The 24018-nt window shown below is 42.6% G+C and overlaps 4 protein-coding genes across 4 annotated transcripts; 1 reads left to right on the top strand and 3 right to left on the bottom strand.

The window, feature by feature from the left end:
- Window positions 1–7353: 7353 nt before the first annotated feature.
- On the bottom strand, window positions 7354–9311 carry PtA15_3A190 (uncharacterized protein; the record flags this gene model as incomplete). Its single annotated transcript, XM_053167134.1, has 9 exons — window positions 7354–7412; window positions 7496–7593; window positions 7669–7788; window positions 7896–8212; window positions 8297–8401; window positions 8486–8707; window positions 8777–8905; window positions 9010–9119; window positions 9185–9311. The coding sequence occupies 9 exons, from the start codon at window positions 9309–9311 to the stop codon at window positions 7354–7356; spliced, it is 1287 nt and encodes a 428-aa protein (XP_053018381.1).
- Window positions 9312–10178: 867 nt separating this feature from the next.
- On the bottom strand, window positions 10179–13993 carry PtA15_3A189 (uncharacterized protein; the record flags this gene model as incomplete). The annotated part of the gene is made up of 8 exons (XM_053167132.1): window positions 10179–10371; window positions 10437–10606; window positions 10705–10751; window positions 10872–11037; window positions 13281–13430; window positions 13489–13502; window positions 13592–13835; window positions 13898–13993. The coding sequence occupies 8 exons, from the start codon at window positions 13991–13993 to the stop codon at window positions 10179–10181; spliced, it is 1080 nt and encodes a 359-aa protein (XP_053018380.1).
- A 1269-nt stretch (window positions 13994–15262) lies between these two features.
- On the top strand, window positions 15263–16172 carry PtA15_3A188 (uncharacterized protein; the record flags this gene model as incomplete). Its single annotated transcript, XM_053167131.1, has 6 exons — window positions 15263–15311; window positions 15471–15542; window positions 15633–15710; window positions 15782–15810; window positions 15887–15916; window positions 15987–16172. 6 exons carry the CDS (start codon window positions 15263–15265, stop codon window positions 16170–16172), a joined length of 444 nt encoding a protein of 147 aa, XP_053018379.1.
- Window positions 16173–18419: 2247 nt separating this feature from the next.
- PtA15_3A187 (uncharacterized protein) lies at window positions 18420–18945 on the bottom strand (the record flags this gene model as incomplete). The annotated part of the gene is made up of 2 exons (XM_053167130.1): window positions 18420–18490; window positions 18591–18945. The coding sequence occupies 2 exons, from the start codon at window positions 18943–18945 to the stop codon at window positions 18420–18422; spliced, it is 426 nt and encodes a 141-aa protein (XP_053018378.1).
- Between the last annotated feature and the right edge of the window lie 5073 nt (window positions 18946–24018).

Here is a 24018-nt window from a genome sequence, read left to right as displayed (position 1 = left end):
GCCTTTCCTCCATGTGTTGGAAACGAGTTCGTCTCTTTCAGTTCAAAAAGCTTCAGTCGTACCCCAATTTAATCCCTTCCAATCAATATCTGGAAAATCCTTTACTCTCTTGACCGTCTTACGCATTTAATCTACAAATGATGCCTACTATTCTCGGGGGTCGTATTCTCTTCTTCCCTCTGGCGCTGTGGATCGCTTGTAATGCTTCAGAGGCCCCCGCATGGCCGGTCACTCTAGATCTTCTTCCTTGCCTGAGCAACGATACTCATGAGAGCATGTACAATAGTCTTCGCTCTCGTCTTAGCCTAGCACCACCTCAAGTTGATCACTCCAGCAGAGCGGAGGCCGCCACTACTTCAGGTCCAACTACCACTCTGAGACTGGGGAATCCATCAGTTTCCTTAACTTTTGGAGAAGGCACCTCTGCTGGTTCCAGAAATCATCAACCTCATTTGTTTCCAGTCTCACCAAATGCAGTTGCACAAGATAGCTCTGGGCCATTTCGTCAGAGGCCTGAGACGGGCCTTCATGAAGTTGAGCCAAACGTGACATCACAAAGCTCATCACGCTCAAAACCTAGTCGAGAGACTGTGGATTATTCCTTGTTACAACAAGCCAGGGCAGGAGATGCAAATTTTCAAACTCTGCCTCCGCACGCACGGCAAGGACACCTTATCACTAATCCAAACTTTTCTTGGTCTGAAATTGCGCAGAATTGGCCATTACAGCCGGAAATACACATGAACGATCAAGTTTCAACAGGAATGAAAAATGGAGTCCGAAGTTCTTCAAAGCGTTCCAACAACTTCCAACCCCAAGGCTCACTAGCTTCTAGCTCAATTCAACCAGCCAAAAAAGTAAAAATCAGTTATTTTCAAAATCTTGCTCGCATCAAACGTTTGCCCATCCCAGTTGCAACTGATAATCCGCTGACGGGTGCTGAAGAATTCACTGCGGGAGAGAAAAATGGAATGAATACAATGCACAACCAACAACAGAAGCTTTCATCCAAATCCGCCAGAATTTTTGATGCCAGAACCGTGCCAAATCTGAGTTCTAACAAGGCTACTACACCTCCTCAGAACCGAGGGAAAAAGCCCAGCGAAGTACTCAAATTTGATGGAGATGTCTTTCAACTGGATGAAAATTCCACTGAAACATACTGTGATAAAGTTGCGAGTATCCTTTCATTGATTGAAATATTTCAACAAGCTGACCAGGGGCAGATTTTGGATCATCAACTTCATAATTACAGGCTCATCCGCAGCAAAATGAACAAGCATGTGCTGTATCCAATGGTACTGAAGAGTGATGGATATTTTTACCCAAAGAGAGAAGAGCATCATAATCCTAGTCAAACTAAAAACAAAAGACAACAAGAAAAAAAAGCCGCTCTGGACAAGTTCAATTCAAATGTAGATAATTGGATTAAGTTTTGGGAAAGTCGAATTGGAAGGAAGTTAATAAATTTGGACAATCGGCCGACTGACAAAAGGAGTTATGCTTTCCTTCTGTTCCACATTGATATGATTGGGACTTTACTTCAAAAATATTATTCAACCAATCCGGATAATGTGGATGACCCTACTTTACCTCTTCTCAAGAAAGCAATAGAGTTAGCAGAACCAGAAATTCAGAGCAGAAATTTTCGATTTCACAAGTTTGGCAAATCATCATTAGTAGGGCAAGAAGAAAAGAGACAAAACTCAAGGCAGGGGATCAGATCATATACTGTAAATTGGAACTGGATTTCAACTGTGATTACTGAATCAGGCATCCAAAATTTGCGCAGCGTGTTATTTCAAGATATGCCCGAGGTTCCTTTCAATACTCGTGGTTTCTTTAGTGACATATTTGTTTACTCAATTGCAAGTTTGAATCAGAGGTTGAACACTTATCTAGCTGAATGAAACACTGCCACCTCAAATTGGTTTCCTCAAATTGGTTTCCGACTTCTTTCCACATTGGCCTGTGTTTGGGTTTATATACTCTTCAATTAGTTTCAGGTGATGAAAGTAGACTCCTAACCTCACCAAGTCCCACTTTAATTGGAGAGTTCACTGTCTGGCAGGGACCCTTGGGATTATTTAAGTCATGTTGTATTCAACTCTGAACCTCATCAAAGCCCAGTGCACAGTACACGCAAGAATAATTCAAGCAACTACTAGCAGTTGACATGCAGGTTAATGTTGTGGAACTGCTGTTCTAGCTTGACCCAAAAAAACATAAGCTTTTTCTGAACAGTCACTGTGCATGACACTGCAAGAAACTGCTGCCAGTTGACATACAATATTACAAAGACACTGTAATATTGCATTTCAATTGGCAGCAGTTTCTTGAGTTTTTTTCAGAGTGTGATGCACTGGAAGCCTGTAGGTAAATAAACATGTCTCAGAGGGTTGTTACTAGCAATATAATGGTGTAAGATGCTAAGGTTGGGCCAGGAGTGACGTGGTAAGACCTGTAAAAGGCTTCACTCAATCAGTAGTACATGAGCTGAGAGGCTTTCTCAATGAGGGGTCATCCAGATCAACACAAGTTGTTAAAATAACATGCATCCAAGGAATAAATCAACTTGGTTTTGTGGTATTACCTAAAAAAAAGCTAAAGGTAATCAAAATTGGATTTTATACCCAAATTGAATTAAGGTTGAGAATGAAAGCACTGTTTAACTATAGTATGAGTCAAAATTTGCTGTAATAATATTCTGAGGGATAAACAGTCCATGGGTGTGTGTTTACATGCTGGGGAGAAGAGCAAGAGGTGGATTGAGGCACTTCAGGACCTGGGGGGAACTGGAGGCGCTCAGAGAAGGACAGATCCTCTGAGGGATCAGTATTTGAAATGATCAGAGCATTGAAATGATCAGAGCATTGAAATGATCAGTACTGATCATTGGACTATAGATCCATTGATGATTACACTAGATCTGTAGCAGTTTAACACTAGTTGAAAATTTTAACATTGATTCCATTCACTTTGAATTGGATTGCATATGTGTTTTACACTGTGAAAAAAACTCAACAAACTGCTGTCAGTTGACATGCAATATTACAAAGGCGCATTTTTAATATTGCATGTCAACTGGCAGCAGTTTCTTGAGTTTTTTTTTTCAAATTATTATGTAATTGTATCATAGTCAATAGTTTATGTGTAAAGGAATGAGGGTGTAACAAGGGATAAATGAGTGATACCTTGGTATGGGGGCATTTCACGTGTACTGTAATATCAAGTTATACTGCTGCAATATTATTTTACACAAAAATTAACTCTTAGAGCATCCACCCTAGTCTCTGTAAACCCACTCAGTAAGGCAGATTTACAGAGTATGTAAGCTCTTTTCCACCCCCATGGGCCATGCCCTCTTTAGGACTCTTTGAACAAACTAATTTTTAGGCAACTCTGATCTATGCATCACTAGATTCACCATCAACTACCAAGCCTCTGTAAGGAAGAATTTGACAAGCCTCCCAACTGCCCTAACCAAAACCACATTTACATATTTATATGTACATGCCAACATCTCTTCACCCCCTGCCCCCACCAATAAAAAAAGAAACATTACATAACTGATACATATAAAGATGACCAGTCATTGATAAACCTGTCATCATTGGGATGACCTGTCAAGGATAGGATAGCCAGTCATTGAATAGGAAATCTGGTCATTGATAAGATGTCCCATCATCAATAGGAGTGGTCCATAAGATGATGAAAAAGAAGAGAAACCATAAAACCCTTTTTCCCTCCTCCCCTCCATGCTTGCCAGCTTTTTTTCCCACCCAATTCAGCACTATAAAACTTTTCTGAACTAGTCCACCATCCCTGCCGGACATCCACATGCTGCACTCCCAGGCTCCACTCCTCTCCAACTTTTTACCTTCCACTTCTTCTGGGTAGCCCCCCCCCCCCCCCCCCCCCCCAACAGTCTCACCAGCGCCTCCGCCTCAGATCCACTTGTTGGTGGAACCCGCTGTGGAACAACTCTGAGGGAATGAATAGAGCTGGAGAGGAAATGGTACTTTAATGGGCTGCCTATCTGGGAACAAGAAAAGATATAAGAGTGTGTACTCTTATGGAATTTGGAAAGGTGTGGCTATAGAGGATTCTCAAGGTATGAAAAACTTCAAAGAACTAAGAGTATTTTATTTTGATCAGACTATGTTACTAAGATTATGTAGAATAGTTTTGTGACACAAAATGAGAACATAAGAAAATAAGAGTAAGGGAATGTACCTAAGAGCAGGGACAGAGCCGCTCTCTACTCGAGATTAAGGATTAAGATATAGTAAGAAAAGGTTATGCCAGCTGTCAACGGTCTGTCATGGATGATGTTTATCATTAGCCCATGCCACTTCTCTGATCTCTCCTGAAGTTTCATTCAAGCCTTACTTTGACTGGTCTTTTAGACCTGAGTGGTTTTCACTTAGTGTCAGCCAATCGGCAGAGTAGCGACACAATGCAGTCTACAGAGATAGACATGTTGCATCAGCTGCTTGCTTCTTGTTTTGCCTTTGCCTCTTGCACTATTTGAACTCAAAACTCTTACCAATATTGCTTCCTGCTCTTTGAGCTTTATTGGGATGTTTGGTCTGCTTGTCTTTGACAGTTCTGTCTAGAATTTCAGAATAGAGCATTAGCATCTATCTGATCACCTCATCTTGAGTCTCTGCAGCCGCTTACCTTTGGTGCTTGCTGAGATTCTTGTGATGAGGGATTGTGGGCCGGGATTTTCCATGAGCCTAATCTTGCTGCTTGCGTGCGTTGGACCTGTTTACATCAAAAGATGATTTCAGTTTCACAACTCCTGCGGCGCTGATTTGGACTGTGGAAATGGCTCACTTTTGCTTACCAGATTCCGCAGCTAATTTAGTTCCCAGCGTCTTCCTCAATTTATGAGTTAGGCGCTGTTCCCTTAAGCTGGTATTCTCACAAGGTATGTCTTGAGGGTTACTTTTCTAATAATATAATATTTTGGACACAGATATCAAGCTTGTTCAATCTGATTTATTGGCATAAGCAAGGCTAATGATAATTGACCAGTAATCTGAATTACTTTGACAGGATCTGATAGGGAACAAATGAAGAGGAAAAAAACCCAGTTTATATACACAAGAAAGAGGATCCATGAGGAAAAAAGGATAACCTGAAGTGTAAGCATAGAAAATTATACTTCTATATGATGAAGCAGCCATGTGGTCAGAGCAGTGGGCCAAGGAGTAACATGATGGTGTAACAGTGGGCAGGGATGATGCCATCTTCTTGGGGCTATGGTGCAATCTTCCCAGTTGGAGGAGGGGATATGTGAGACATAACAGGGTCAGAATATTCTATTATCTAAGATAGGAGGAGTTAGATGTTTCAGGAAGCGTTTGAGGGGGAAGTAATCTAGGTGGGTTTTGGGACTATGTCTAGTGTAATTTGTGTTAAGTTTTATACTCAGGTTTTGTTTCTTTTGTCTGCTTCCAACATTTCAATCATACTTGTACATTTCACACTCATGTTGCATGTTGTATGTAGGCTACCTGAGGCAGCAGGCGTGGAAAGATTCATTTCATCATCCTTCCAAAAACCTTGAACACCACCCCACATTGTGCCTGCTGTTCTCAGGTAGGTTTCTTTCTCTTTCACCTTTGCTCTCATTGTCTTTTTCTCTTTCCATCTTTCCTCTCTTCCTTCTTGATTTTCTATTCTAACATGCAATAATCATCCTTCCACAAACCTTGAACACAGGGTCTTTGCAGGCCTTGGGTGGAACGTAACAAGCTCTTTTTTTGAGGTTTTTACTGCGTTTTATCCACCGGATAACACACAACGGGCCAAAATAGGCCGTTATCTGGTGGTCCGCAGGCGCCAGTAATGTAACAAATATCATCATTTTTCTCTTACATTGCAGCTATATTGTAACGCACTGCTGTTACAAGTAATGGTAACAATAATGGCTAAATAATTGTTACATTACCGTTATTGGCAATGTAACTACCCATTGTTGCTCTGGATGACCTGTTGGACTGGTCAACTGGTCATTGCAACTTGCAAGGCTTCACATTGGTGGGTACCCCCTATGAGTACCCGGGTACCTGGCAGATTTTTTCAGATTATCAGACACCCGCATCCGCTGGCGGGTACCCCCTGATGGCCAGCGGATTGCAGGTACCCACAAGTTGTGGGTATGCACTCTCCCCCTGGTCTGAAACCAGGTAACAGATTTTGGGACAAACCTCTCACAAAACCCAAAGCCCCAGGGCTTGGGAAGAATGTGGAGAGGAGGCAGGGAATGGTGTCAAGGTTTTAGGGTTTTTGTTGTTGTGTTTTTTATTTGTATCCTCATGGACTCACAGTTGAGGGAAAAATTTGTATTGAGGTCAGAGAGAAAAAATATTAAAAGAGGACCAAAAGCTTTTTAATATCATTTGATTAGAGTTTATGTGAATGTGAATGGGTGAGAATAGATATATGAGATTTCACAATTACACCCCTCTAAATTGTACTCAATTGAGTCATCATCTCAAATACTGTGTGGAACTCCTACTGTGCCAGGCAGTAGGCAGATGGTTGATGAGGATGCCTTCTGGGGGAGGTCCAAAGAATCAGAGAAAAGGGTTGGAGAATAGCAGGAAAAAAACATACATCTCCAGTTTGATCCAGCTTGGCCCAACCCATTTACACCCTGAGCTCAAGGTGTGTGTGTGCCAAGCCAACACATGGGTGGGGGAGCAATGGCTGATGAAGGGCCAAATTGACCTAAAATGATACCAGGATTCCAGTGCAACCCTTGAGATACCTTTTCCTTTGTTTCAATTTTTTTCTGACCATAGATACAGCCAAGACTGAACAGCTTGCGGGCAGATGGGCTCTTTTTTTTCAGCCACTACAGACTTCTGCATTTGAGCTGGTTCCCCTGTATTTCAAGCTGCTACAGTAATGTGGACAGAAGAAAAATGTTTGTCTTCAAGTTTGGCACCAGGGGTTCCCCAGTTTTATGGCTTGGTGTTATACCTCTCCGGGTGAGAGTAGTTGCCCGCTTCAATTGTGTAGTCAGTCAGGTGGTACCTTTTCTTCCTTCCCCGGGGTTTTTTATACCCAGGGCTTTTCTGACATTGTCAAGACCGACATACCCCATCCTATTCCAAATTTTGGATTGCATATGATAAATTCCCCATTTGCATATGATAAATTCACCATTTATCAAAACTAACAGGTGCATCCAAACATGCCCTAAGTAGACTGAATGACGTTTTAAGTCATTGCAATGCATGATTTCATGATATACAGCAAAAGGATACAGCCTTGGATAGATTTTAATCATTGATTCATTTGGTTTTTTGAAGACAAAAACTTGGGTATTTGCAATCATTTGGTAACATCATGTAAGGCTTTTGCCAAGTTCTTAACGTTGTGGGCAGTGACACCTGAGAAAATATAACGTGAATGAAAAAATGTCAGAGCCAAAGCTCCTGGAAGAGGCCTATTGGAATCAATGTAGGTCACTCACCAGCCATCGAGATACGACCGTCTTTGGTCATGTAAACATGGTGGTTCTTGGTCATCTGCTCCACTTGTTCCGGCGAAATACCAGCGAAACAAAACATCCTATTTTCTCACATTGGACAATTAGCAAGGCAAAATGTTTAAAGGGAAGTGACGGGAGAGAACGTGATCACGAACCCTATTTGGGATTTGATGTGGTCCCAGTTCCGTTGGCTTCCGAGTTCATTCACAAGGGTGTCGTACAATGCAGTACGCATTCCGATGATTCGATCGGCCATCAATTTGACTTCGCCGAGCCTGAGGAATTGACAATGAATAAACAGATAAATGGAAACAGAAATAAATCACTGCATGTATTGTGCCTAGGAAAGACAGGCGATCCAGAAAAAACGTGAGTTGCTTACCATTGTTTGTAAAGTGCAGGATCGCTTAAAATGGTACCGGCAATTCTGGCACCGTGAACGGGGGGGTTGGAGTACATGGGTCTAACCAAAATCTTGACCTGACTCTCGACCTTACTTTTCTCCTCTGGACTCGAACAGACCACCGAGAACGCTCCGACTCGTTCGCCATAAAGACCCATATTCTTGGCAAAGGATTGGGAAAGCACAATATCTAAGCCTTGTGAGACAAAGTATCGTGGTGCAAAGGCGTCCCGGTCAACGTCCCCCGATGCGAAGCCTTGGTAGGCCATGTCAAAGAAACTAAAATGGCCCTTTTCCTGTTAATGACCGTTTTGTGCAATTCAAGAATACAGTACACGTCAGCTTTAGGTGTTAGAGAGAAAAGGTTTAAGGGCACTCACCTTGATTACTTGTGCGATTTCTTTCCACTGTTCTTGGGTCGCATCGACTCCAGTTGGGTTGTGGGCACAGGCATGCAGTAAGATGATCGAGCGATCAGGCGCGTTCTGAGGCGAAAAAAAAACAGCTAAGCGATACTTGGACATGATGTCTGTCGCCAATCGAGAAACTGGAAAAGTCTAACCACGAACTTTGATGTCCTCGAGCATACCTCTCGCATCGAGGCCCACAGTCTTTTTGTCATAGTAGCGGTATTGTTTGACTTCGAGGCCAGAGTCTTTGAAGATCGGAATGTGGTTTCCCCATGTCGGTGTAGGTAGGTAGATCGACTTGGAGTGGGGGTAGAATCGTTGGAGGAAAGCACCGCCGATCCTTAGAGCCCCGGTCCCGGAGATGGATTGGGTGATTGCAATCTAAGAAACACGAATCGACATGATTAAGTGGTGAAAATGGGATTTACTTATTTGCAAATATTTACTCACTCGTCCCTCCTTTAGGGGTGCACTGTCAGAACCATAGGCTAATAGAGCCGCACGCTTGGTGAATTCTGGGAAGCCGGTGATTCCGAGATATTCCTTGTCGTACTTGGCCGCAACAATGGCAGCTTCAGCCTGTGAATGACATCGCAGATTTAACATAAGCTCATCAAGCAATCTTTCTCATTGATCACGGAGATGGTAGTTCGAGATGAGCATGGGGCTGAAGAGTACTCAACTTGTCGAACAGATGGTAAAACGAAGGGTTTCCCCTCTTGGTCCCTGTATGCGCCTACGCCAAGGTTCATTTTGAGTGGACTGGTGCATGCTTTGAAAGCCTCGGTGACACCTATGATCGAGAATTAATTCAGTCTCTCAGTGGTGATCTTGTTCGGGTAACAAGGAAAAGCATACCAAGGATCGGGTCGGGTGGGCCGGCTGGAACATTCGACCAGGTGGTGACGGACCTAAGGGCATTCTGATGAGAGAAGAGGGCAGACCGAGAGGAGTTTCTTGCCAGAGAGCGTGCCAAGGAAGCCATGATGCTGGTGAGTTCGTAATATGTTCCGTTTGGAATGTGACGTGGGTGCTGCTGGCAAACGTGGCTCGAGTGGGCTATTTGTAGTCCAAGAGAGCCCAGGGAGATGAGGCTGCTTAGTCAGCAGACCGGCCCCGGCTCACCGATCATCCAGACTCCCACAGCACACTTGCCCAATCGGGACGGCTCGGGAAGCTCGGGTGAGGGTGAACACGCTGATAAGCCTCAACTCCCGGCAACTGACATTGAGCGACTCGGGCGATGAACTGTTGCACATAGAAAATCCAGCGCCACGACGCAGTCTCGGTCGGTATGGCCCGGATGAATCCGCAAGCGCGCGAGTTTCTACTTGGGTCAGGTCTGCCACTGCCAACTGGTCAGGTTTGCTGAATTCATGCATTGGACTTGACTCATAAGAACCAGTGGACATTCTCAAACCGGGTGATATTCAATCATGTACAACATAAGTACAATCCAAAAAAAAAAACGGAGATGCAGCGCGACACAAATGGGCTTCCAAGAAGGAGGACTCAAGAGTCACTTCATTTCAAGTCCAAAGATACACAAAAACACAAATTTTGAGACACGCAGTCTATGTAAATGAAAGATAGTTTATTGTAGAGCAAAAACACGTAAAATAAGATGATGAGAATGAATGAGCTGATAAGGCTGGTTTGTGAAGAAATAAACAGTCAAAGAAGTAATGCAGGCGGCTATTGGAAAGGAAAAGGCAGAGAAAATAGTCGGATTGGTTTTGGTAAGAGGTTTTTTCCAATTCGCAAGACAGCTGGATTGTTTCTCGAGATAACAAAATATTCAGCTCCTGCTGCGATTTAACGGTAGTTAGATGTCGTTCCCGGGTATTGCCAGTCAAGGGGGCTTCACCTGGGCTTTGTGATTGACTGCTTCATCAAGGAACTTCATTGAACGAGCTTCTTGGTTTTCACAAAGACAATCCTGAGAAAGGGATGAGAATGTCAGCTTTCTCTTCTTCGTCTTTGGCAACCATTCTGATCTACTTGCCTGAGAGGCAATTGCACCTTTACTTCCCTCGTGCTTCGAACTTCAGGTATATTCACATCAATCGCCCATCGGACAAAAACTTCATCCTGGTGAGAAAATTTGGACCTCCAGGCAGCAAGATCCTTTCTAATTCTTTTCCGCATTTGGACTGATAATAGTTCACGCTTTTCCAAGTTGGTTTTTCGCGAGGCAAAGTTAAAGCCAGGCCCATTTGATATCCCCGGATTGAAGTGTTGTTTTCGAGCTTCAGGTTCGGTTGTTTTCGCTGTATTGTGCTGTTTGTAATACGAATGAGCGGATCAGAGCCGTCAGAATCCAGTACTGATGACCCAATCTGGCCAGATGAAAACTAAAGAGTAAGAAGAGTACTAACCAGGCAGTCGGGTTGGTCAGGAGCGTTGGCAGCCTCAGGATGGAGAGCTGATACAACCGCGAGGACAAAACATAGGATCCAACAGATCTTAACCAACATGATCCACGACCGGCAAAGAATCCACGCAAATGCAATTTTTAAGCTAATTACAACGGAAGTATACGAACAATGTGTATTGCTGTAATCCGAATGGTTAAGAGTGATGGGTTTCCCCTTGGAATGTGGGCTGATTTGGTTCGGTGGCGAAGATGTTTCAAAGAGATGAGTGGTTAAACTGATGGCAGAACTTAGGAGATCATGAGGTGGGCAATCCGAAGCCCTGGCGCCAGGTGCCTACGAGCGAAACATGAGACATGTGGAGAGGGCCTGGCTGGGTTGCAACATACTTCAGGGACTTGGTAGCGAAGCAATCGAGGTCCCAGGGTGTGTTGAGTTTTATCGACGACGAATGCCAGATGCCGTATCATCAGGAGTTAAGATGGGTCCAGAGAGCACACAACAGCACACATTTAAATCGAGATGACAACGGAACCGCAAACTTAGAGTCTCTATTAGGTCGCTTCGCTCCCCTTCCCATTGGTCGGGTTATAAATCGCCGGGTTATAAAGGCGAGTTAACCCGACCAAGCCTGCATGGTTGGTCACTCGCATTGATGCCGGGTTAGCATCAGGTTAACAAACCAAAGGTTTGATTTCAGGCTAGTGGTCGCTAAAGTTAGCGACCGCCAACCTGAGAGCATCTCCACCCGGGGAGGTAAACTCGGGTTGCTAAAACACCGCGATGGCAACTCATGTTTTGCATATAGCAACCCGCGCGGCTCTGGCACGCACCCGTGGTTGCTATAATATTTACATACGGAAGCACCCCAACACACTCCTTCATGACCCATTAAAAGCCCTATATATGTAGATGGTCATTGATAGCTTGCAAAGCCGTCCATGATTATTATAACCGGTCGTCGATAGCTTGCAAAGCTATTGATGATATGACCAATTGTTGAGTGAAAACTATTGACAACCATTATAATCGGTCCTCAATAGCTTGCAAAACTATTGATTACCGTTGAAACCAGTCGTCGATGGCTTGCAAACCTATCGATGACCGTTATATCCAGCCGTTGATAGCTTGCAAAGCTATGGAACCAGTATATCCATAGCTTTGCAAGCTCTCGATGACCGGTATAACTGGTCGTCCATAGCTTTGCAAGCTCTCGATGACTGGTATAACTGGTCGTCCATAGCTTTGCAAGCTCTTGAACCGGTCATCGATAGCTTGCAAAGCTATGGACAACCGGTTATACCGGTCATCAAGAGCTTTACAAAGCTCTTAGTGAGCGGTATAGCTGGCGAAGCTTTCGATGACACCAGGGGAAATTTCAGGGCACTGGCCTTGCAGTGACTTCAATTCAGAACTGTGACACTTTGAGGGATTCAGCAAAAATGATGAAAATCACCATAAAGATTCTGGATAGAAAACAAGTTTCAATTTAAAATCACTGGGTTGGATACTGAATATATTTTCATATTCACAAGGTAAGATTATGAAATTGCCCAAAACTTCCTTCTTGTATACACAACAATTTCACACCAATTTCAAACTAGTTTTCTGATGAAATAAAAGCAGATGCTAAAAAATTTAAGTGTATCAGCAATGCTGGAACAAATACAATACATGTATTTATTATACATGGCATGTATTGCTTATACATTGCATCTGTATTGCATTTTTTATCCAATACAATACATCATATTTTTTGCATAATGTATCATAGGGGCAACACCACAAGAGCTAGACTACATGTAGCAGCAAGCATAGCAAAAGCATAGCAATTTTGGCCCAACTCACTATGCTTTTAGTAGAAGGCTGGGTACTATGCTTTTCATTGAATTTTTTAGGCGAAGAAATGCACCAAAATAGCAAGCTATTTTCAGCAGCAAGTAGTGAAACTCCGGTATGCTTCTCACTAAAGTAGGACAAAAAACACTATTTTAGCAATTTTTCTGCAATACTGTAGCACCATTCAAATGTCAATCCACAACATCATTGATTGATGGAGGATTGATGATTATTTATCATTTGCCACATTTTCCACCAAAAGGTGCACTTGCTGGCTATGCTTTTGGCACAAAAGCAGCGTCATTGCTATGCTTTTGGCGCTAAAAAGTGCTCATAGCGCCAAAAAGCACCAATTTTTCTGGTATGCTACACTGTAGCTGATTTGAAAAAAAGGGAATCACTCCACACTGCTCAAATTTACAGTAGCAGTGCTGGTGGTTCACTACCACTCAAAGTAGTGGTTTTCCACTAGCACTAATGCTACTCTGGATCCAGAGTAGTGGTTTTTTGCTTCACTACACAAAAGAGCTGCTTTTCATAGCAAAGAGTAGCTCTTGGGGTGTTGATAGGGCTCTGCATCTTGATGTGATAAAATTGAGATTTACAACAGCATTCTTAAATTTGGCCTGGTGCTGTAAAAAAGTTCTATTCTTTGGTTGTGCTATAATACATTCCCTCATTGACCTAAATGGAAATAAGTCAACCTGTGTTGCATATAATTCAACAAGGGGATTACTCACTTGAACAATGATAAGGCCCAAAAATTCATCAACTCCTTCAAGGCTTCCGTAGAAGTTTACCCTATCTCCTTCTTTGAGAATCGTTCCAGGTGGAATTCTTATGTGATCATTGTCTAAGATGTACCTGGCTTTCAACAGTTCACCATGATTCTATAGTAGGATGTTAGTGAGAATCAAATTAATTGAGAAAAGTTGAATGGACACTTACATTCACCTTGTGCCCTACAATGACCTCAAAACTAAATTCAGCTCCTCATTCAATTTCACCGAGAGAATAGTCCCATCACTCCAAATCATAACCCTGGTTTTACACGTTTCCTTTGGATCTCCTCTGGCAATCCTTGCGTCATTTGGACCAAAGTTGAAATTGAATAGTCCTCCAGTTGGTTCAGACGTAACGTTTCCATCTATCGTATACAGCATATCCTCTAGCAACGCGTTCTGAATTTTCCGAGTAGGAACAAGTGCCAGAGAGCACATATTCTGACCATTTGACCATTTACCAGAAACAAAGCATCGGCTCATCACTATCCCATCTATTTTACAGAACACAGACTAAAGATAAAACACAATGTTAAGTAGCACATTTCATGAGTTATATCAGATCTTGTGCATACCGTTTCATTGGTTTTTATGTACCCCCAGAAATGAACTTGGTCTGCATTCGGTATGACTGTATTTAAATCGCCTTTGATTTTGTATAGACTGAGCATGGTGTCTGGAAAAATTGTCGAGATTTAATTGCAGTAATGAGCCGTAGTAATATGTAAGTTTAATCCAATGATATTGGGGAGATTCCACAGATTTTTTGAAGCTTGCTACGGGTAAAACTTTTCCTCTTAACAATTGAGGATGATCGTTCACGCTTATCATCTATGTTATAAATAATTGAAAGTAGAACGCTTCCACATCTGTTTGGCTTAATCTCCACAGCTGCTGATTCGAGGAAATCACATTGAATTGATGAGTTGGTTTTTACAATATGTTGATGACACCTTTCTTTGTGCCAGTTGGTTTGTGATCGGATTACGAATTCAATGGATACACTTCCATCGGTACACTCAAACAGAATTGATTGATCATATAGTGGAGTCATGTGATCCTGTCCCGTCCAATCGGTTGGTAAGATGCAAACAAATGATGGTTCAGTTTTTTTTAGCTGATTTTGATATACCTTGATTGCATCCAAATGATTCATTTTTGGGCTCAAATTTGGCAACATACATGACATTTCTAACAAAACTGCTGAGCAATTTTGCATAAAGTGACATGTTCCTTTATTCATGAATATTGGGTTTGATCGGAAGATCACTCATACCAGTCAAGGGGAACAGCTGATTTAAGGTGGATTATGGTATGAATTCATGCATCCAATTGCGAGCTCATTAATCAGAAACAGTGATTTTGAGGATGCACTTCGAGAAAGCTGTGCTTGCATTGCTGTCAAAGCATAAAATTCAAATTCAACAGTGACACTGCTCAATAATGTCAAATTGCACTGCGTTGTTCGGTTGACTTCAGAACTCAAATGGTCTTGAGTTTCTATGTCAACAAAGGCCAAATATGGTAAGATGAATCATACTTTTGTGTATGCACTGCTGATTCAAGGTGGAGGATAGTGGGATGTGCTGTGTTTGATTGCGAGTAGAGTATATTATTTATGTAAGGATTGCATGGCTTTGGAATCCGTGCATTCATAGTGTAGTGATACAACAGTGTTGATTCTGAGAGAAGTTTTTGCGTACCCAAAGGACTTATTTGGTATTGCTGATTCACAGTACAGAATACCCAGGCCTCAAGTGTATAATTGTGCGAAACGATGATTTTGAGGTTGCCTCTAGTCAAGTCAGGTCTATGAAGATATATATATGTGCTGTTTGATTTAGCAATCAATTCCCCAGAATCCTCAAAAACACTTCTGACCAATCGAAATTCGTGTTACACACTACTCTTCAGTGACAAGAACTTTTCAAGAACTGATAATGGACACGAACCCCAAGACTAAAGAATCACTTCGTAATAGTGTGGACTGTCAGTTGATCCCACAAAAAACTTCCCTCCTGCTTCCTTTTTATGCTCATTTGGATTTTGTGATCTAAAATAAGTTCATGCTCCATGTGGAAGGCTGTTCTGTGTGTTACACATTTACTAAGATATGAAATGTTTCCATTGATCAATCCCTAAATTCAGCTCCAGATGATCCTGTTTTAGATAGATACTCCGAGTCAAAGGATGATTCAAATATTGGGCAGAGTTCAACTGGTATGTATGAATTCCCCTCACTAGGTTTTCCGCTTATGTTACACTCCTCACCTAAACTTTAAAACAACTGCTTGACATTATTTTCTTCAGAAAATCCGAAAAACACAAATCAAATCGGACCTGACCCCAAAACTTTGATCAGTCAATCACCAGTTGTGAATCCCACAAGTAAGTCTTATCTATTTTGGTGCGGATTTTATTGGTGACTGATATGCCTTTTTAGGAACTGGGACAGCTAGGTTACAGGGGAGTGCTTCACGGCAAAGTAGTTAGTCATTTAGATTTCTTGCTTCTTTTTTGCGTGATAATATGCCAGGCTGCTCATTGTATGAAAAAAATAACAGAAACATCTTCTGCTGGGAGTGAAACAAGCCGTATGTTCTGCCTTCATTAATTCTTCCCACTACACAAGTTTAAGTTGCTAATATTCTGTTTGAAATTTAGGTAGCCAAGTCCGAACAAAGGAAAGGAAACATGGGTCAGCTTCAACAAGAAAGGGCTCGTCATCAAGAACGGAGGGAAGGTCTGGTGAATCACGCTCTGGAAGTGATACTTCTGCAACTTTGCAAACAGCACTTGCTACTCAACAACACATGCGGCAAGCGAATGTTCCCATCCGAACTATGTTAAGAAACATATCTGAGGATGGAAATACAGCTGGGGGTGATACCGGTGAGCCAGATAACTCTTATGTATTCTGCCATTTTATAAATTCAAAGCCATGAATGTTAACATGTAAACAAAAGATCGGCTTTCAGCCAACACATCACAGGTTCCAACGGTTAGCTTTTCAAGAGCAGGAGACATTCAATCCACGCAGTCAAGAACCTTGAATGATGAACAAGGTAGTCAAACTTCTATATCAAGTGTGTTTGGATTCCCTCCACATAATCATATCATCGGAACAAATGGGGATACTCACAACGGGTGATTAAAGATCGTTTCCAGGAATCAGTAGCGCAAACAGAACAAAAATCAAAATCATTGACCCCTAGAGGCAATGAAAATAGCAGTGATGATGATCGAAGTGCTTGGGGAAGGCATCAGCCGAGAGAGTTTTATGAAAGTGGGTGGTTTCTTGTGTACTATAATCTATATGATTCAGTGCAAGCTTTGACATCTTGGTCTTCTGACCATTGTTTCAGGCGATGGAAGTGAGGATTTCTATCCTCTAGGAATCTCTCTATCGGAGGTTAAGTCAACAGGTGAAGGTCCATCCGCATCGGTTCGTTGGAATGAGGGCACCAGCCAGCCTAGACTAAACTATGAAGGAGGCTGGAGAGCTGGTTCAGAGGAAGATAGTGAGATTTTTATGATTTACTGTTAATTATTCGATGTTCCTAATAATTCATTTTGATTTATCAGTCATATCACCGACAAGAAACATCTGGAGAGATGATAGTAGTTCAAAAACAGATGAGAAAAATGTGGAACAACGTGAAAAGCAGATGTCGGGTGGATTCATCATTGATGTGGATAAATGTAAGCTTGTGTGATACTGAAGATAGTGAGAAAACTGGATGAAGATTTTTTGCATGCTGATTTCTTCACATTGGATCCAAATGTGGAATAGCTCATGGAGAGGTAGAAATCAATGATAATCCGGAAGCCGCAATTGAAAGGCAATCATTTTCTCTAGTGACACGTGCAAATGAAGAATTGCAAGATGAGTTTTGGAATCCATTTTATGTTCCACCAGAGCATGATGCAAACGTAAAACGTATGGGATTTCTTTAAAAATCTATTATTTTGTTATTGATTACTAAATTTTGATAAGGTATATAGGAAAAGCGGATTTACTTTCAGAAGAGTTTGGTAGGAGGTCAGAGATTCTAAGAAAAACTGCGGTACTTTCAAGGCACGAGCAAGAGAGGAGTAAGATTTTCAACTATTTCATACATGTTCCAGGTAAATTATCTGATTTTTACTTTGTGCGAGTTTTTTTAGAAGAAATGATTGAGAAATGGAGGAAAGGGCCCCAAAGAACACCCATAAGTCATGAGAGTGGTGGATCTCGGCCAGAATCATACCTGTCAAAACTCAACCCACCTAATATGGAACCTCGTAAACGCATGCAATCTTTACCTTTGAAAGGCAAATTCAACAAGAAGGAATTTGGGAGCCTCATGAAGGGGCCAAAGAGGATGAACGAAGATTTGAACCCAAGTAGGCAGAGGCTGATTGATGCAGCCGTGAGAGGTGGGGGAGTTTTTAATTCACGGCAGTTTGGCGAACCTCTTCAAACCCTGGCAAAGAAAAGTATGTTTCATGTTGTCCCAATGATTATTCTGGGTTTGACAGTTGAATAAAAACAATTCTGTTTGTATGCAGCTGGGGAATCTTCAAAACGTCCACGCCTTGATCAAGAGAATGCAAATCAAGGCTGGGATTGGAATTCATCTGCTTTGAATGTTAACTGTAAGTTTTTCAATCACAATTGGGCGGTTTTTGAGATATTTCTGTTGATATTATTCACTGGGGGAAAGTTGGCGAGCCCTCCTCTCCAGTTGAACGGCGTGAGAAGGGAAAAGGAAGGGCAGTAGAACGTGAGGAAGTAGATATACAGATTGATTTTGAAGGTAAATCATTAATCTTTTGGGGAATTATGTTTGCAGAAAGATTCTCTAAATTTCCTTGCTCCACAATTTTTCCAGATCAAACGAATCAAATAAGACCAGTCAACTCAAGTGAAACCCAAAATCAATTCAACCCTGGTTCATCTACTCAGGCAAATTCTTCAAGAAAACTTGTTCGAATTCACTCTGGTCCACACCCACTTTCCAAGGAGATCCTCCAGCCTATTCCAACACTAACTTCTGACTCACCAATTCCAACACGATTGGAGCCAAAAAAGGCAAAATCCATCACCCACTTGGCTCAGAAATACACTTCTGGTTCGACTTCACAAATCCCACAAAATCCAAAGCCACCAGCTTGGCGTTCTGTACCTTTCGCCATTCCACAATCAAATGCTTCCACACAATCTCAACCGCCCCAGCCAAAATCATCTATACAAAATCACCCAAACAAAAATGCTCGACAACCAACACAACAAGCTGGCGGTTCTGGAGGAAATGGGGGCAGGAACAGTGATGAAGAGGGCCGTGGTGGTCAAAGAATTGGAAGAGGAGGAGGAGGAGGCAGTGGCAATGATGGTGACAGCGGTGGCGGCGGCGGAGCTGGACGAGGCAGCGGTGGCGGCGGAGCTGGAGGAGGCGGCGGTGGCGGCGGAGCTGGAGGAGGCAGCGGTGGCGGCAGAGCTGGAGGAGGCGGCGGTGGTGGCGGAGCTGGAGGAGGCAGTGGAGACCGTGGAGGTGGAGGAGGCGGCGGAGGTGGAGGAGGCGGTGGTGGTGGTGGAGGTGGTGGAGGTGATGGAGAGGAAGGAGAAGATAATAGTGATCATTCTCCAGCTGAAGATTATGCAGCTGATTCAAGATCTAGGCGGAACAAGGGTCTACGAAATAAGTTATCAGCTTCTGCAAAGAAGAAAACCCAGAAGGAACGTATGAAGGATCTGCGCGGCACTTTACCTGAAGGTTCGGAACCACTGAAGAATATTGTTCATCAACATACCCGGCTGCTCCTTGGTGTCACCGGAACCGATCTCAAAACACTCCCCCTACAACCAAATGCCGAAGAGCGAGATCTTGCAGTTCAGAGGGGAAAAAACCTTGGATTCGACCAACCACGTCCAACAGCACCAGCAAGCACCAGCAATCATACCCAAGCATACAAAAGCTGGCTGCAAACCCAGTTACGTGATCTGGGTTTAACACGCTTCACCTTTGACTGGGAAAGTTCCTGGAAACACCCTTTCAATCAGCTTATGGATGTAGTTTTTTATCGGACTCTTAGCATGGCTCTTCACTCAGGAGAGTATAACAATCATCCTTGGTCACCTGATCATGCTACCCATGCGATAGCTTCAGCCTTACTTGAACGATACTTCAATCATCTTCAGACTCAGTGGAAGTTGATCCAAAAGGGTGGCGAAACTGCGTTGGATGCACAAAAGGCACGGAACAGGTCTATAAAGACACGCTCAAGGGTATGTTTGAAATTTCTTATCTTTTCCCATTGAATAAATGACTCATGCTTGGTTTTATTTTGATGGAAGGTTTGTGAAAGAAGGCAGCAGTGGTGTGATGAAAACGGTTATCCAGAGCTTGCAGCTCAGTTCAAGGACCCAGCAGTTTGCTCCGATACCGAGGAGATATTGGTTGATCGTGTTACAAAACATAGAAAATTGAAGTTGAGCTGGAGATCTGATGGGTTTTCTGCCCTGGTCAAAACTATTGATCATGAAATTCAGGTTGGATCACGGATTGGAAAATCGAGACGGAAGAAGAAGTTCATAGCACGGGAGGAGCCAGAAAACACGGAGGAGAATCCAAGAATCCCAGAAAGGCTCTCCAGGCAGGTTTACAAAGAAGAATGGTTAAAAAACTTGACTCCAGGCACCATTGAAAATCTTAAAATCAAAGAGGTTCGTATTATGACTGATGATTTCATGCCTTATGCTGCCCATGCAAGCTAGTCTTTTGTATAATTTTCCATTTTTGTAAAGTATTCTGGAGTTTCATCGGTGGTCTTTTATATAATTTTCCATTTTTGTAAAGTATTCTGGAGTTCTATCCGTGGTCTTTTATATAATTTTCCATTTTTGTAAAGAATTCTGGAGGTTTATCTTGTCAGCATCTCTTCCAAAAGCTCCCTCCAATCAGTAGTGGTTAAAATAGTTGATCTTAACTTTTCAACTTGGTCAGAAACATAAAATCTGCTAATTTCAACCTTTGAAACAAACAAAAAGACTCACTCGCTTAGCTTTTTCTTTCTTTTTTGAACCTTTCAATTCAATATAAGAGCAAGTATTATTATTATGTGCTGTGAGAGTTAGTGGAAATGTTTAAGAGAGTCAAACGAACAAGAACAATTTTCTCTTCAACAGTTTCAGGTGTGATGAAATGGAAGACCTGTACAGATTTCTTCTGGCCAATTCGGTGAAGGCGGTCAAATGCCTGTGCTTCAACAGTAGGGTTCCAGTGGGGTTCCTACACAGAAATATTCATCATTATCTCTGCATCCATTTTCTAAAATTGAGACTCACCATGATGAATGCTATGCTAGCACAGGTGATGGTGAGTCCAACACCTGCAGTTTGCAATGATGCCAACAGTAAATTGGTGTTTGGGCTGTTTTTGAAATCCTTGAGACATTGGTCCTGCATCCTTGCATCCAGTTCACCATCCAGACGGTAGAAGGAAATATTGTGTTTTTTCAGGGCTATTCCAATCCTTTTGATTATGAAACAAATTTGATTTTTAGTGAATTTTTGAATGCATGATTATTGTTAGATAGGCACTCACAAATCCAGGAAACGTGTCCACGTTGAAAAAATCACAACCTTTGTATTTTCTTTCATGAGGGGGGAATGAGGGTCTACCATTTCACATAGCTGGACAATCTTTTTACTTTGGCAGCATTCCTCATAAGAAACATGATGATTAATTGTTTGACATGATCTACTTGAGGTGATGAGCTGATTTGCATCATTATCATTCATCTTTATCTCACCATCATCAGTTAGTCGGAGGTTAGGATTGGAAAGCAGTGGATGGTCACAAATGCCTCTGAGGCTATGGAGATAAGAAAAAAAACTCTGCTCCTTGTTGAGGTGGGTGGATGGATTCTCATTGTGACAATTTTTCAGGAATTTTTCAAACTGGTGATCATAATATTTTTGGGCTGGTGGTTTCAATGGCACAAGTATGTTGTGGTGAGTGATATCTGGCAGATTTTTCAAGGTCAATCTTTTTATGCGGCGTAACATGACATGTCTGAGAACAAGCTGCAAAGGCTTGACATTCCCATGTTTAAGTTGTGGCTTGAGGATATCTGACCATTGGTTATATGAGGCTTTGAGGTTAGAACACATAAAATTGAGGAGTGCCATGAGGTCATGAAGACTGTTTTGAAGAGGTGTTCCTGTGAGGCAAAGTCTTCTTTCAGCCACTATGGACTGAATTGATATTTGGGTTTTGGATTCTGCTGTTCTTATTGTGCTGATTTGAAAACATAATTTAGCTTCTCATTAGCAATAGTTTTGAAAGAACTGAAAACTCACTGAGCTTCATCCAATATCACTCTGAACCAAAACCGGGAGAATATGAAAGAGGCACTTGAGGAATTGGAACTCTGGAGCTGATTGAATTCTGCTCTAATGATTTCATAGGAGGTGATTATTATACTTGCAGAATCAATTGAAGACTTGGGAATCAAGTGACGTTGAGGTCCATGATACTTCAAAAACTCAATTGATCCCTTCTGTACATGTTTTATAATCTCTTCTGACCAATTATTTATTAATCTTGCTGGGCAAACAATGAGTGTTGTATGAGTGTGAGGAAACTTTACATCAGAGTTGTAACCATTTTTTGAAAATAGTTTTGCCTGTTCCACAGATGTTGCTATGAGAGAAATGGCTTGCAATGATTTTCCCAAACCCATTTCATCAGCAAGAATAGAACCTAAGGCTGTCTCTGGAACTTCAGCAGGATTTGAGAATCCAATATGAGTCCCATTAATCTTGCTCTCCCAAAGATACCACTTTTCAGTGATAGATTTTGACCATAAAGATTGTGCGGAGCAGGAATTCACTGATTCACGGTCAATCATGAATGAGAGTCCTTGGGCCTGGTGTGGTAATAGTTTTGTCTTGATAATATTTTGTGGTGGATAAATTGGTTGAAGGTCACATCCACTTGGTATTGACAGAAGGCTTGGATCAAACCTAGGGTTCATAATTTTTGAGCTTGAGATCAATCTTTCTGGCAGGTTTGCAAGTTTACAGCCAAGATGTTTGTTGGGATCATAGTTCTTTGGGGCCTGAGGGAAGAGGCTAGATTCAATTAGCTGATTGAAAAGTGACCCTATGTTGAGCTCATTGATGAATAGGGTAAGTGCAAGATTAATTGTTGCTGTGGGCTTGCATTTCACCTGCAAGAGTGATTCAACCAATAAATCAGGAGCTGGTAGCTGGGAGGGTTTGTAACCTCCAAGTGGACCATAGTGGGTTGGAGTTTTCAAGTTTTCAAGTAATACGGAGCTAAGTGGGAAGGGAATGCAGCCAATTGGTACATTGAAGGAAGTTATTTGGACTCCAATCGCTTGGTTTTGTGGTATTAAACGGGCCCAGTAAGTTCTTTCACTTTCAAAGAGTTGAGGAACAATTTCTTGTTGCAGATGTGATAGAGGACAGTAAAGAACTCCCAGGCAAACGAAATTACTTGCCATGATTTTTCTCCGACAATGGTGAATTCTGACCAAGTTGGGCAAGACTTTTATAACCTGAAATGAGGGTGGCACTTTGGCAGCAATGTTTTCTGCACAGAAAATATGTTAGACATTTCCAATTGAAACCCACAGAGACTACATTTAAAACTGCAGATAACTGAAACTCACATTGAAACCATGGAGTTTGTGTGGAATGTTTCAGCATATGCCTCAAGAATATTCATTTCTGGAGTTTGTGTGGATTGTCTCAGCACATGCCTTAAGATTATCAAACGGACAGGACGCCGATGTTCTGTCCTGTCCGTTTGCGTGCAAACGGACAGGACGCTGATGTTCTTGTCCTGTCCGTTTGCGTGCAAACGGACAGGGCGCTGATGTTCCGTCCTGTCCGTTTGCACGCAAACGGACAGGACGCCGATGTTCTGTCCTGTCCGTTTGCGTGCAAACGGACAGGACACTGATGTTCTGTCCTGTCCGTTTGCGTGCAAACGGACAGGACGCTGATGTTCTTGTCCTGTCCGTTTGCGTGCAAACGGACAGGGCGCTGATGTTCCGTCCTGTCCGTTTGCACGCAAACGGACAGGACGCCGATGTTCTGTCCTGTCCGTTTGCGTGCAAACGGACAGGACGCCAATGTATGTTCTGTCCTGTCCGTTTGCGTGCAAACGGACAGGACGCCGATGTTCTGTCCTGGACGCCGATGTTCCGTCCTGTCCGTTTGCGTGCAAACGGACAGGACGGAACATCAGCGCCCTGTCCGTTTGCACGCAAACGGACAGGACAAGAACATCAGCGTCCTGTCCGTTTGCACGCAAACGGACAGGACAGAACATCGGCGTCCTGTCCGTTTGCACGCAAACGGACAGGACAGAACACACATTGGCGTCCTGTCCGTTTGCACGCAAACGGACAGGACAGAACATCGGCGTCCTGTCCGTTTGCACGCAAACGGACAGGACAGAACATCAGTGTCCTGTCCGTTTGCACGCAAACGGACAGGACAGAACATCAGTGTCCTGTCCGTTTGCACGCAAACGGACAGGACAGAACATCGGCGTCCTGTCCGTTTGCGTGCAAACGGACAGGACGGAACATCAGCGCCCTGTCCGTTTGCACGCAAACGGACAGGACAAGAACATCAGCGTCCAAACGGACAGGACAGAACATCGGCGTCCTGTCCGTT

The sequence above is a fragment of the Puccinia triticina genome, chromosome 3A (genome assembly GCF_026914185.1).
Source record: "Puccinia triticina chromosome 3A, complete sequence".
Taxonomy (NCBI): Eukaryota; Fungi; Basidiomycota; class Pucciniomycetes; order Pucciniales; family Pucciniaceae; genus Puccinia; species Puccinia triticina.
Note: the sequence above shows the minus strand (reverse complement) of the source record. Positions and strands in the feature narration are given on the sequence as shown.